Source organism: Haliaeetus leucocephalus, unplaced genomic scaffold (assembly GCF_000737465.1).
Source record: "Haliaeetus leucocephalus isolate CR32 unplaced genomic scaffold, Haliaeetus_leucocephalus-4.0 Scaffold339, whole genome shotgun sequence".
Classification (NCBI taxonomy): domain Eukaryota; kingdom Metazoa; phylum Chordata; class Aves; order Accipitriformes; family Accipitridae; genus Haliaeetus; species Haliaeetus leucocephalus.
Window position 1 is genome coordinate 3,822,018 of NW_010972775.1, and position 14,032 is coordinate 3,836,049.

At 39.4% G+C, this 14,032-nt stretch overlaps 1 protein-coding gene across 1 annotated transcript; it reads right to left on the reverse strand.

The window, feature by feature from the left end:
• Nucleotides 1-1,024: 1,024 nt before the first annotated feature.
• Nucleotides 1,025-13,930, reverse strand: CRABP1 (cellular retinoic acid binding protein 1). The gene is made up of 3 exons (XM_010571666.1): nucleotides 13,757-13,930; nucleotides 10,915-11,028; nucleotides 1,025-1,355 (listed from the first exon to the last, which is right to left on the reverse strand). Exons 1-3 carry the CDS (start codon nucleotides 13,922-13,924, stop codon nucleotides 1,305-1,307), a joined length of 333 nt encoding a protein of 110 aa, XP_010569968.1. The 5' UTR covers nucleotides 13,925-13,930; the 3' UTR covers nucleotides 1,025-1,304.
• Nucleotides 13,931-14,032: the final 102 nt, after the last annotated feature.

Consider the following 14,032-nt stretch of genomic DNA (forward strand, 5'->3'; position numbering starts at 1 on the left):
TGGACCTATTTTCCCATTCTGAATATTGAGCACAGTCCAGTGAACAGGGCATATATTCTGCTAACACTGAACCTCTTAAAAATCTTCTATGATTGAGTGACATGAAGCAGATAAATTACTCTTGCAAAGCTGAAAGCTGGTCAGACAAGCTTGGATATTGCGCTGAAATTAGTGCTTCTAGTCTCAATCTCCAGGTATTTCCAAGGCTGAAGAACAGAAGAGTTTCTGGTTCATTAGAGGAATGTCTATTCAGCTTGAATCTAATACTTGATAGTGCTGTGGCCAGAACTCTGAGCCAGAATAAATACATTAAGTTTGGTGTTTCCTTCATTCTTGAACTATGGCCCTGGTTTGTGAAATACTTAGTTGTTCAAAGAATGAAGTACTGAGTCACCAAAAGTGAGAGCTGTAACACTGAGCCATTGGAAGTTTTCTCTGTCCCAGGTGAGAAGGTAAGAGAAAAGCATCTTTCCTCAGCTTTATCTTTTTAAGGCCCAAACAAGTAAAGTCCGTCAGATTCTGCTGGCTCTCTGATCAGGCCTGAGGTGCTTGGGTGTGATGACAATAAGTATTAGCCATGATCACAATGTTATGTGTCCTGTAGATACAGCTGGGTTTTGTACTTGGATAATGAGCATCTCAACAGGGAAAGTTTGGGCATTCTTCAGAGACACATCAGGAAAGAGGGTAAAGATCTCTCCTTGTCTTCTCTGGTTCTGCTGAATCACAGTCCCAGCAATCACAGGATACAGGAACTGTTCCTCAACAGCTCTCCCAAGGAGACAGGACAGAAAGAAGGAAAGAAGCAGAGCTCTGGGTTTGAGAGAGCAGCCTGCAGCTCCGTGAAAGGCCTTGCAATTCACTTTTTCTCCTGCATTTTATGTTGCCCCAGGAGGTGTTCCCTGACAGCATAGTGCTAGCCAACAGCAGTGAAACTCCACACTGACTTCAACAGAAAGTAAAAAGTGTTCCAGTCCTAACCAAAGCACTGCTGGGTTTTCTATTAAAAACACCCCAAAACAGCTGTGAGTTATGCCCAATAAGTTTAATAATTGATGAAACCATAGCAAGTGACAACTACAAAATACAAAGCACACATGAAAAATGATGGCATAAAAGTGGGAAGGGATAGTGTCTGCAATGAAAAATGAAAGCAAAATACACTTAACAGAGGATATGGGTTCAGATATAACACACACGGTCACATACAACACCGCATTAGTAACAGCACACACAGATACTCATTATACTGGGGATTTTCACAGTTCTCCACTTCATCCCAGATGACAAGTAAATTGATGTTTTTACTCTCTTACATAAATTCTTGTGCACACAACATCATCAGCACCAAAGGTCTGGAAAAGAAATACAAATCAATCAGAAGAGATAGAACCAGCAAACATTTAACACCATTTTTAAATGTTATTTTTACTATAGTAGCTAGTTCTACAGCAGAAGTACATTTTCCTATGTCTTTTGACAGATGAGAGTAAAGGAAGGAGTCATTTTGGGAGAGGAATGCAACGTAAGTGACCTTTTTTCCAAGGCATGATGAATTTTGTCAGAATGATAAATGATGCAGAAATTCCCTTTTTTCTGTAGTTTCTTGGCATGCATTTATAAATAAACATGAGAAAAGAAAGAGAATTTGGAATGTACTGTTATTATATTTAGAAACAGTTGCAGCACTTTGAACTTGAAATGCTGAGGGTGGAATTCAGATGCCGTGTTCAAAAGGTATTCTTTGATATTTTCAAGTATAAATCAGAGTAGTCCAAATGAAGTCAGTGGAGCAATGCTGAAGATGAGGAGAATGTATACTTATAACCTGTAAACATAATACTGCTGCAAGATGTTGACACACCACGCTAGGATACCAAAACCCTTTCTCCCAAGCTGTAATGTGGGCAGTGTCAATCACAACTTCCTTTCAGGATACCGTGACCTTAACCGGTGAATTTGTTAACTATGGTAAGGGTCTGAAATGAGGGCACATAACGGAGGAAAATGTAGTGGAGATCAAACTCATTTCACATAACTAAACATCTGTGAGATCTTACAAACATTCGATCACCACACGTCTGAAAATCACTGACTTACTATAGACTATGTCCCATTATCATCCCATTTCTTATACCAGATTCAGTACTTCAGAGTACCTTGATTTTCTATATACTTAGAGTTGGTGTTATATGGTGTTATACTATTGAAACAGAGTTTTCAGATATGCATCGAAAGCCTGAGTTTTTTTAAATCATTCTGTAGTTCTGCACTTAAAAGGCAATTCTACCACAGCAATATTGCAGTACATATTATCAGGACAGTGATAGGCAGGACAGTGACTGTGGCAGCTGTCTGAGAAAGGCACCTAAACCGCAAAGTGTTTGTATGCAATTTCAGGTCTGGCAGGCTGAAATCTAAGCAAGCAATTAAACATGAAGGAAATAATGGGTGCAAGAGTGAGGAAATACTGACTGCAAAAAACCTTCACTTTCAGCTACATTGACAGACAGTTTCAAGCTCACCACTAACAAGTTGTGAGGTGGGAAGTTTGGCTGTAATAACTGCCAAGGTCTCACTGAAAAATGTAATTAAGACCTACCCCAGTGTGTTATGAAAACTCAGCTGGACTTTATTTGTTTTAATGCTTTCTACACCTGTTTTGGCCAACACTTCTTTGAAAGGACTTGGCTTTAAAACTGACTCTGGCTTATATTTTGTTCACTTTATTGAGGAGAAAAGTCTGTTAGTATTTTGGAGATACAGGCTTTGTTTTTATGCATATAAAAAGCTTATCATATCAATCTTCATATACATTTTTAGCTTACACAGAAAAATGTCTGAAAATGGACATTAAAGGATGCAGATAGCTCTCTATTGCCCACAGCACTAGCTGTGAATACCCTTACTATGGCTTCCTTCAACATTTCCAAAACTATACACAAAGGCAAAATTATTTCGGCAAGAGCTTTGCCAGAGAAAGTAAGTCAGAGTCAAGACCATCCAGGGCTTGAGGTTGTCTGTGGAGACTGGAAGGTCACTGTCACAGTGATTGTCTTTCTATGGTACATTCAGGCACTGCTAAGCACAGTGAAATTTGGGTCCTCCCTGCTATTTCAACACAAATCATAAACAATAGTAAAACAGTCTTTGTGTAGTGTTCTTCAAGAGCTGGCGCGGCCCCAGTCTCACAGTTGGAGCTACACAGCTATGCAGCCACATCTTGTGATGCGAGTGGGTGCCACATCAGCCAGTTGTAATGAGAAAGGTTGCAGCAGCAGCAGTTTGCCAAAACTCTTGTAACCTACCTAGTAAATTTATGTCTATTCTTTTGGGGAAATTAAGAGACAAACTTCTTCCTCTAAACCTGTACAACAGCAGTTATTCTCACAACAGGTCAGCAGTTGTATGGAGAGGGAACACTGCAGGGAAGAGTAGATTGAAATAGATGTGATCCATACCACAAGTCTGTCCTAGGGTGCCACTGTAGGTCTGAGTGTCTGAAATTCTAGTGTCCAGTTCTGAGACTGCACTCCTGGGCAGAGCTTGCTCCTAAGACATCAGTGTAGTCTGACTGGCAGCTTCCTTGCAAGACCCACAGGAAGGAGTATGAAAATAAAGAGAAAGATTCGTGGAGGAAGAAAAAAGAAATAGTAACATTCTGGGAAAGCTCAGTAGTATGGGTGCATCCAGAATGCATTGCAGAGGCAGCAAGTCCACTGTATGTACATGCAGACTGACTGTTGTGCACTCACAGAGTCACAACTTGACACGCTTGTGACAAAGCGCAATGGCTGTTAGTTTTGTACTTCCAACATCCAGCTCCAGCTGGACTTCTGTACTCTTGAAAATCTCAAGCAAAGGACTGCATTCAAATGGCTCTGTCAGGATAAAAATTAAGTGCAGAAAACATGAGCATGCCTGGGGAACCCAAATACATAGTAGTCTTAATCAGTTGCTATACACGAGGATTGTCATTCTCTGCAACACACCAGTCTCACAGTTTCGAAAACCACTATAATTTAACACAATCATATCTTTAAATCTAGATTGTAAAGAGATAAACTTCATGCAAAGCCCAATTACAACTACTGTGGAGTACCATGTAGCCACTGGGCACTTCTCAAACAGCCAAGCATTCTTTCCTTGAAGACCCAGCTGAGGTTATGTGGCCTCTGACCTGTTTCAGGAACAAGCTGCATTTTTTAGCACTTAGATTTTATACCTTATACCCCTTCAGATGATTAAAAACCTAATTCCATACTGAAGCACATAAATAAATGGCTTTGATTGTCATGATTGTCATGGCGGACTTAGGTAAAAGGTGTTTCCCTATCATTGTAACTTAGTAGCATTGCTGGTAAAACTCCACTAAATGTTGCAAAACAAAGTGAAGAGGAACTTGGTCAAACTTGCTGTATTCCTTTTCTTGGGGTTGCTCACACAAACATCTAATGTACAGATGGGCCCAAGCTCCGGGTAAGATCCAAATCAAAAGGCTGTTATGCCTCTATCCTTCACACTTAAATCATTGTGTTCAAGGGTAGGATAAAGCAGTTTAGTGTCTATGGTTCTAATTCTAGATTGGAAAGAAGTGATAGTTCCTGTCAGAACAAGCATAATTTAAAGATTTCCATGACCCAAAGGAGTACAACTTCCTAATAAAAAGAAAGAGTGCAAGCAATCCTGGCTATTTGGTGGTGAAGTTTCACCAGATCAACTAAAAAAAAGTGCAACACTACCAAACTGCAATTGAAATCTAATGAGAAGATGCAGGATTTTCAAACACCACCTTCTCATGAGCTTGCAAAGGTCCCACTTATCTTACAAAATGCTACAACGCAAGGCTTCTATCTAAATCTAAAATAGGATTTTAAATGTGCAATGACTGCAAATTACAGAGTTGTTTTCTTCGCTTAGCTTGTCATAATCTGTAGCTAAGAGTCCAAAAGCACACTGCAAACAAAGCCCTGCACAGGGGGATAATCCAATAAATTGACCTCTTTCAGTTCACTCAAAATCTGATGACCACTGACATCACTAGAGATTAACAGAGAATTACAGGGTGGTAATATATTACTGTATGAGTAAATCTGCTTTTTGAAGGCCTTCTTTACAAACATTTGCTGAGGAGCCTTTGTGATAAGCGGAGCACACAGTATAATTAGGAAGACTGTCATTGAAACAATCACCTGGGGAAGATCACTTCTGCCAGTGTATGCAAAAATCCCCTGTTATCTGCTCATGACTGACCAACCTGCAAAGGCAACTTGCAAAAGGAAGACAGAATACATCAGCAAACAAACGGAGAAGAGAAGGTATTACTTAAATGAATCCTCAGAAAAGGTTTTGTCCACATTGAAACTTCCATGTTATCCAGAATAAAGATACAAATCTTCACAATAAGGCATATTGCATATTTCCTTTCTTCTCCTGACTCCTGTAATGTTTTATGAAAGAGGTTGATCCTTATGGGGCCATAGTCACAGAAGGTGCAGCCCCCATTTTCAAACTTGGTTATTAATAGCAAATCACCCAATATACAACCTCACTTTCTGCAGGATATCAATCAACAGGAGCATGCAAAATCAGGTCATTTATCAAGGTACCTAAATGTTGGTATTTGTGTTTGAGAACGGCTATATTATACAGTTTCCTCAGAGTCATGCCATGACATGAGACAATGGTATTTCCCAGTAGTAGTCTTGCAAGCCAGTACACAGCAAACATCTAAGCTACAACTGATATTATAAGAGGCTGTATACAGGCTGAGATGCATCCAAGATGCACGTGGCTTTGGCTTCTTTCTCTGCTGATATGTTTGGGATGTGACCCAGACCAGGCTGTACTAGTGAGCAAGGGCTGCAGATCCCTAAGCCCCCTTGTAAATCTGCTTGTGAGAAATAGCAAATTAAAGCATTAGGTCCATGCAACACATATGTATGCATTATTACATGCTTCTGAACTTTTATCAAGGCTGCTTTAACGAGTCAGCAGCAAAACCCACCACTGACCTCAGTATGAGCAGACCCTGCTTTTGATAACTGATTTGATTTAAGATCACTCTCCAGAAACTATAGAAAAGTTAAACACTTACTTAGGTAGTTCAACATTGTTCGATACAAGGCTTAGGCACATCACAAATCTCAGCATTTGGCTGCAGAGTATCTTCCAAATCTCTATTGACCCTTCTCACCTACTAAGTTTAGTTTTAGAAACCAGCAATACAATTTAAAAAATGTTCACTCACTCATCTAGGCTCCACAGTTGACCAGTTTTAATCAACTACAGCATGATTTTTCTGGGGAGGGAATGTAGAATAGAAACCATGATTGAAACCCCCCTAATGTTCTGATCTTTGACCCTTGCTATAATTGATTCTGAGAACCCCTGTGTGATACATGAACTGTGTAAAATGTGGTCTGAGGCTGTTTTTAAAGCCCCTCTTCAGTAATCATCCACTTTAAAACATTTGTGTGTTACAGATTAAACTAAAATTGATAGAGGCATGAGCAGCCATGAAAGCAGCAATGCAGATGAAGTTTGAGTAAAAATGTTTCTCATTTGAAGAGCTAATGTTTGGAAGCAGCATCCTTTAACTTTGTAAAGAGCAGACGCTTTGTTCTTCTGACTTACACAAGTGATTGATAGCTCATTAATGTCCCTGACAAAAACACACAGCAACAGCAAAAACATTATAGAGTATAAAAAGGAAGAAAAAGAATATTTGGATAGACTTCATCCCAGATCTTAATTTTCAGACAAGTAAAGGAAATATATATTTTTGTGTTATATTCTGATCTTGATTACTCAAGTGCTAATCTAAGTATAGTTTATGAATGTGGAGTTGTAAATAGAGATATTCTGACTCTGTATGCATTACAGTCTTAAAGTACAATACAATATAATCTAAAGATACAGTCAAGACAAACAAATGTGGACTTTGAGAGGAATCTATCCTTTTCACCCTCCCTTGCTTGCATATTCCATGTAAAAATGCAGCACTGAAATCACAGCAAGTGCATCAGATGAGATTAGAATAAATAGCACTGATGAAAGTAGTTGCAATGTTCTAACACATTCACAGCACCTTTTTTATAAAGCAGACTTTGGTCCTTCTTCCCTTACTCAGCTGGAAGGATTCTTTTTCTAACAGGACTTTAGACCTACATCTGCCATTGTATGAGCCAAATATTATTTATACTACTGATAAGAGTAATCTCATTCTCCATGCTGCAAGGAGCCAAGGAGAACTAAAGGCAAACTTAACTTGCACCTGAAGGTAAAGAAAACCTTTGCTAACTAAATAGTTTGTTCCCAGCAAGTACCAGAGGACATGATGTGACATGGAAGATCATCATATTGTTCCAAGGGAATATCTTTGAAGAACATAAGGAATTCTTCTGCCAGGATGCAAGAAAGATTGATAATTATACAGTAATATGGTTTCTATTATAGCTCTGTGGTAGTCATGACAATTCAACACTGATTTTTTTTTAATTATATGTGATAATAAACGCATTTTATTTAACATGCTGTGTTGGGGAGAAAAATACATTCTTCCACTAGGAAAATGTCATAATCAGATGGACCCCCTAAGCAATGCAGTATATTAGATCAAAATTATGTGGCAAGGGTCCAACATTTATGCAGCCAGTATTAGCAGAATAAAACTCATTCCTTACCCCCTGCCTGTTGCCCCAAGCCTTTTTTCCATTCATGCCTCAGTCTAACACAGTTTAGATTCCTTTTTGCAACTTTTTCCAAATGTGGTATGAGTTTTCTTGATTTCTTCTGCAAATGCATGTAATAGCTAAGAAGGAGACTCAAGATTTCTTGAAAGATTTCTTTGGACAGAGAAACAGGAACAGAGACTGAGAGAATAAGTATCAGCCTTACAGAGTTCCTAAACTGCTAAATCACAGGCTCTGCCCCATAAAGACAGCTTCCCAGTTGCAGACATCTAGAAGTTCACAAGAATGTGGTTTCCCTCTGCTTACTTAAGGTGCTCTGCCAGAATGGAAGTAGGGAAAGCTTACCAAAGCGCATCAGAAAGAGTAAAGGACCAGAAAATATTTGTTAGGTAAGTAGGGAGGTTTGAGAAGTGTGATGACGGGAATTGTTAAATGTTTGAAGTGATATGGGCAGCAAAAATGAATGAGAATAAATTTCAGGTCATAAAGAACCCTAACAAAGCTAGGAGGATGGAAGAAGAAAGAGAGGAGAAGACAAAGAAAGATCTCTTCTTCTCACTGTGATCTTAGTTTTGAAGAAGTAAGATGTAAGTGGGGGCTTGCAGACTCAGATCCAAGGAAAATTTCCAAGCATAAGATAAAATATTCTAAGTTGAGTGTCAGAAGATTTTGAACATGTTGACCCATGTATTTAGAAGATTTGTACATTCAGTCCCATAGAATGTCACAAGAGGCTTGAAAATCTTTGTCCTGAGGACCAAGTAATGTCCTAATATTTAATAAAGCAAAAGAGGCCATTATGCTCCAGAAAGGAGGTAGGAGAATGGAACTGTATGTCATATTAAATAGTAAAAGACCAAGAGAATGATCTGGATCACTTGGAAGCAAACACTCTGTTTTCATAAAGCCATGGTAAAATCGTACATTGCAACCAATGAACATAGTCCCAACTTGCAGGAGAGGGGAAGGGGACCAGTCTGGGGAATCAGAAACCAGGAAAATTACTCGGGATCATGATCAGCTCAGCATGAGTTCCCAAAGAAGAGTTAACAAAGTCTTTGCACATAAATCAGAATAATTTCTGATGAGAGTAGGGAGATGAAGTCACCATGATATCAGGTGTTAGTGTGATTGCTACCAAAACAGTATGTGTGGTTCTGGTGTTCATAGTTTAGAAAGGAAATTGATAAGTTGGAGGGGGTTATAGAAGCACTGAAAGAACGATTCAAGGAAAGCTTGCTTTATATTGAAGGGCTCAGGGTGTTCCAATGGTTTAGCTTGACAACAAGAATGTTCTTCCAAGAGGTGGCTTGATCAGTGTTGTTAAGAGAAGTATTTGCAATAACAAACTTTAGACAAATTTTTTAGGTTCTTTATACACGATATGTAATGACTGGAAGTTGAACCTAGACATATCCAGGTTATAAATAAAGTGTATATTTTAATGGCAAGGAAATTAACCAGTAAAAAAACTTACCAAAAGTTGTGTCTGAGTTCCTATAAATGGAAATATTTTAATAGTTTTTCTAATTTATATCCTAATTTGAAAAATAATTAATTCAGAAAAGCTCAGCAGACTGTATCATACAAGAAAAAAGGTTAGATGGCTTTAGAATCTTTGAATCGCTCTGGTTTCTTAACCAACTTCATTCTTCTCCCCCAGCAGGGTAAGTTCACATTGCTGATTGCAGGAGGCAATTGTATTATGACTGGATTTCTTGCTTTGCTTTGAGCAGTTCACTTTGTTTAACAGCTGCCTCACTAGTTTGTTGCTTAAATAATAAACTACAGAAATGTATTGTTAGAAAGCTGGAAAATTTATAGTCAAGAATATATTTTGTCCGCTGCATTATATATAAAGATGTGAAGCAGAGATCAAAGTACTTTGCCTTCTGAAGTTTTTTGATAATATAAAGATTCCAGTGGTTGAGTCAAAAGAAATTATCCAGAATTGGAGCATTCATTCAATAGAAACCAGTGTGATTTCACTAACAGCATACACCTCCTCATGAGGGGTGGGTGAACAGTTCCAAGATGTCTGGAATAATATTAACACCTTAAAAGCTTCTTGTTTATACTTGGTTAGGCTTGGGTCCTGTTTTTGTTTCAGATGCAATTTAAAAACAGAGCTCCAACTGCTTTAGAGAAACACTGGGGAGGATGTTTGTTTTTTAAAGTGCAGAGGTTTAGCTAGTGTGATAGTTTGAAATAAAACCTCCCTGCTTTGATGTTTTCTTACCCGTCACTCCAGCAGCCTGTCTTCTGTGCCCAGACTGATGAGGCGTAGCAGTCTAATCAACTATTTATCTGGAATTCACTAGTAAGAACACGCAATAAAATGATTCTGAACTCAAGCTAACTTGTGCTACTTGTAACTCAGAGAAACTATGTTTTTATCTAGTTCTGGATATTGTTTCATTAATGTAGAGGGACTACTGAGGAAAGATTCAGTGAAGAAAACTCAAATCTAACAGAAATAAGTACAATATAAATAAATAAACTGCACATGATTCACAACATAAATGGTGAGGCAGTTGCAGAGGTGCTGCTCAGAATGCCTACAGTAACCCTGCTGCCATATGGAAGGTCGCATAGGAGTGAGGGGATGTTGGCTGACAGCAAATGTGCAAATTGGTGTATTTCTGAGAAAGTCAGGAAGGTGATTCTGAACTGCATTCAGAGATTATCAAGGAATTGGGGAAGGTGGCAGGCATGGGGGAGGAATTATATGTTCTTCAAAACCAGAATGAGATTACAGCATGCTAACAACATGCCACACCTTTCCTGCTATACACCATGTGATTATGGATAAGAGGCAACATATTATGCACATGCCTAAAAAAGAAGGCTCCCCAGAAATGAGGTCAAATGCCTTGATCTCACTTTCACCAGAGAAAACCTGCAATAAATCAAGCAAATTCTTTGGTGGTGTTGTGAATTTACAGAGCAGAAGTGGCCCACTCGTGATTATTCTACCAGAAAAAGTATGGCAAAAGTTAGAGCAATAAAATGCAAGTGAGAACCTGCATATATCTTCATTTGTTCTTAAAAAAAAATTTAAAAAGGGAAAAAAAAAGTGTTGTATGAATTGTACTGTAGAGGAGTATGGAAATGGTAGTTTTCCAGATGGATTTAAGTAAGAAAAAATAGCAAGTCATACTACACGGTAACAAAAACCTGTTAATATGGTGCATGTACTGGGTGGATGCAAGGTTCTTACCAAAATCAGCTCATCATTAGCTAATTCTCGAGTCCAGTATGTTTTGGGGCCATCTCCCTCAATAAGAGTTTGTTTGCAATAGATCTTGTTTTCATTCTCCCAAGTGGCCAAACTCTGCAGGCAAGAAAACCATTAGGAATAACATTAATTATATTCCCCAGCAGCATGAGGCAGAAAGACAACAATGAGCAGTAGTGAGAACAATTGCTGCAGTAAAGGAGCAACACATAGATAGATAAAGGCAAAGGGAAAAAAGACATCAGTGGAAAGTGGTGAAATCAAAATTAAGGTGTGAGGGGGCATTTTGGAAATAGGTATATATTAATAACAAAGTAATTGTAAATGTGTCTTTTCAGCAAAAATCTGCATTTGCTTCCAAATTAAAAAGCCACCCAGTTTTCATAAAATGCTTGATGTTGAAAAGTATAATTTAAAAATGTGATAATGTAGTGTCTACATTCCCGAGCATCTTTGTATACATGTGGTTTGATCTGACATGTTATTTATCAGTACAGAGTCTCCTTAGCGTAAAAGCATCAAGAATCATATGTATCATGTTGTGGTCATAAATAATGCAGTATTTGTCCCTTAAAACCTTTCATGCTGTATGGCACCGTGCCAAGTTAACTGTATATTAAACACTTACTGTGCTAACAAACTAGAATAAGTCACAACTAAATTGAAGAAACTTTGTTAGAATTCTAGTGTTTCTAGTGTTACTTTTTTAAGGTCGTGGGTCCGGAGATTGAAATACCCTTGGGCATTTTTCAAAGCATTTCAGTAACGACTATGAAACCACTGAAAAATAAAAAAAAAAACCATAGGATTTTGTTTAGCTTTCACAAACAGGCAAGCCCCGACTGTTGCTTTTCGTTCTAGCACTGAACTATTATTCTACAGTGCAATGAAACAGCTGTGCAGAAGGATGCCCTGTAATGAATGTGCAAGTAATCGCTTTATAACTAGCTCATGGGAGATATTCATTAGTCTGTGATCATATACATATACATGTGTGTGTGCATATGCAGGCATAAATTCAATTTAACACTTCCCAGACTTTCCAAAGGAAAAAAACTTGACTTTGATTTAAAATTAGCTGTTTACTTTATAAATATTTTTTCAAAACAATAAGGTTTTTAAGCCAACAAGCCATCTCAAATGGCAGTTATAGAAGCTATGCCTTGCAGTGCAACTACATACGACTCGCTCTTTGTCTGTACGAACAATGGATCAAGTTAGTTGGCAAAACAAAACCCTCCACCCCATAAAGTGTATCAAAATCTATCGCCAGTCAGCAATTTTGCCAGATATTCCAAATTACATTCTGAAGTATTATTTTATTATCTGTCAGTTTCTGCTCTGTGGCCACATCTTGGTTATATACACACTGCAGTACAACTTATTCCTGGGAGCAGACTATAAATAATTTCACAACACATGGAAAAAATTTACTACTTCACAAAACACATTTCTTTCAGATTTTTCCAACTTTCATAGCTTACAGCCGTAATTATTGTTTTTCCATCTGCAGCAATAAATCCTTCTCTAGAAAGCGGGTCACATTTATTGTATATGCATTATGCATGAAGACGCTAACATACTACTTTTGCCGAACAAGATAAATTAACAAAGCCAGCAACATTTCCTGAACAAACTGTTAAATACATGATAACTCATCCTAGAGATCAAGTGGATGTTCTAAATGTTCACTGACTCCTAGAATCTGCCTCCCTTTTTCATAGATTTAAATTCACAGCAATTGCACTGGAGATAGTAAGCTCTGAATTTTTAGTGGTGCAAATGCTCTCAGAAGCTGGCACAAGAATTAGCAGAGATCATATTTTGGAAAGTAGATTATTTCACCACCATAGGATACTTTTAAAACTGTATTCTCATTTGAGACTACATCTTGATACTCTTTATTCATACTTCTTTTATAAGTGTTTTATACATACTTCTAAGTGTGACAGTAAAGTGCCTGAGGAAAGGATAACAAACCCATGCCTTTGATAACTTTTTTCAAAAGACAGCTATGATTACAGCCCAGTTCTCCAATACCCCAGACCCCACTTATCTACAGCAGAGAGAGGCTGGTGTCAGACGCTGCTGACTTAAAGCCCCCTCCACAGCCACAGAAGCAGTTACAAAGGTAGAGGAGCAGGGGCTCACACACAGAATCAAGCCCAAAACACTCCAGTGAATGCCCTCTAATGCACTTCTGCACAAGGAGATGGTGTAATTATGGCTGGTGTAACACTCACTGGAAGTCTGCCTTACACTGTTAAAGACTTATCTGATCAGCAAACTGGAGACATGCACTTGCAAGGGCATGAAAGAGGATTTCAGCCCCAAACTACCAACAGTCTGCAGTCCTTGCTTGTGAACTCAGCTGATTCAGTTTAGGACAAAAGTTATGTCAGGTTTGTGCACTAAATCCTGACTCTCGAGCTCTCTCTTGCTCCACTGTTCCCCGTGTTTCTGTCAGGGACAGAGGCTGGGGAGAGCTTTCATTGCAGCTGAGGTCTCCAGGGTAGAGAGAAGCAAAAAGAGCTGGACAAAACCCTGCCGGCCAAGAAGCCGGCAAGCGGGTACTCGAACTCTGCCTTTGAGACCTCTGTTGCCTTCAGATTTCAGTTTTACCCTGCAAGAGGGAAAACGTTGGATGAGGGACAAGAGGAGCGGCGACCACCAAGAACCCCCAAAGAGCGTTTCTGGGAAGAAGAGGGTGGAGGGCAGTAATGCCACTGTCTGGGGACACCAGCAGCAGATGCGTCTGTCCCATCTGAAAAGAACTTGGTAACGCACGCACACACAGACACACACGCCTCGGCTCTCCTCCTACCCTGCACTTTCGTCCATCCACCGTCTCCTCCTCAAAGCTCTCCCCGATTTTGAAGTTGATCTCCGTGGTGCGGACAGTGGTGGAAGTTTTGATGTAGAACTGGTCCCCGTCCTGGCGGATCTCCACGTGGGGTTTGGAGGCGGCGGCCACCGCCACCTTCCTGAGCATGGCGTTGACACCTGGGCGAAGCGGGGAGGAAGCAGAGCTTGAAGCGGCCAGCCGTGCCCCGGGCCGGGCTCGCCCAGCACCACGCCGGTCGGGGGGAGGCGAGAGGCC

Bases quoted from the DNA above. Each gene is read 5' to 3' on its own strand.
- CRABP1 (XM_010571666.1), bottom strand. From the start codon at position 13,924: ATGCTCAGGAAGGTGGCGGTGGCCGCCGCCTCCAAACCCCACGTGGAG. The intron at 11,029-13,756 runs GTAGGAGGAGAG...TCTTGCCTGCAG, and splicing joins TGGATGGACGAAAGTGCAGG to AGTTTGGCCACTTGGGAGAA. The intron at 1,356-10,914 runs GTAAGAACCTTG...TTTCTTTTCCAG, and splicing joins CTAATGATGAGCTGATTTTG to ACCTTTGGTGCTGATGATGT.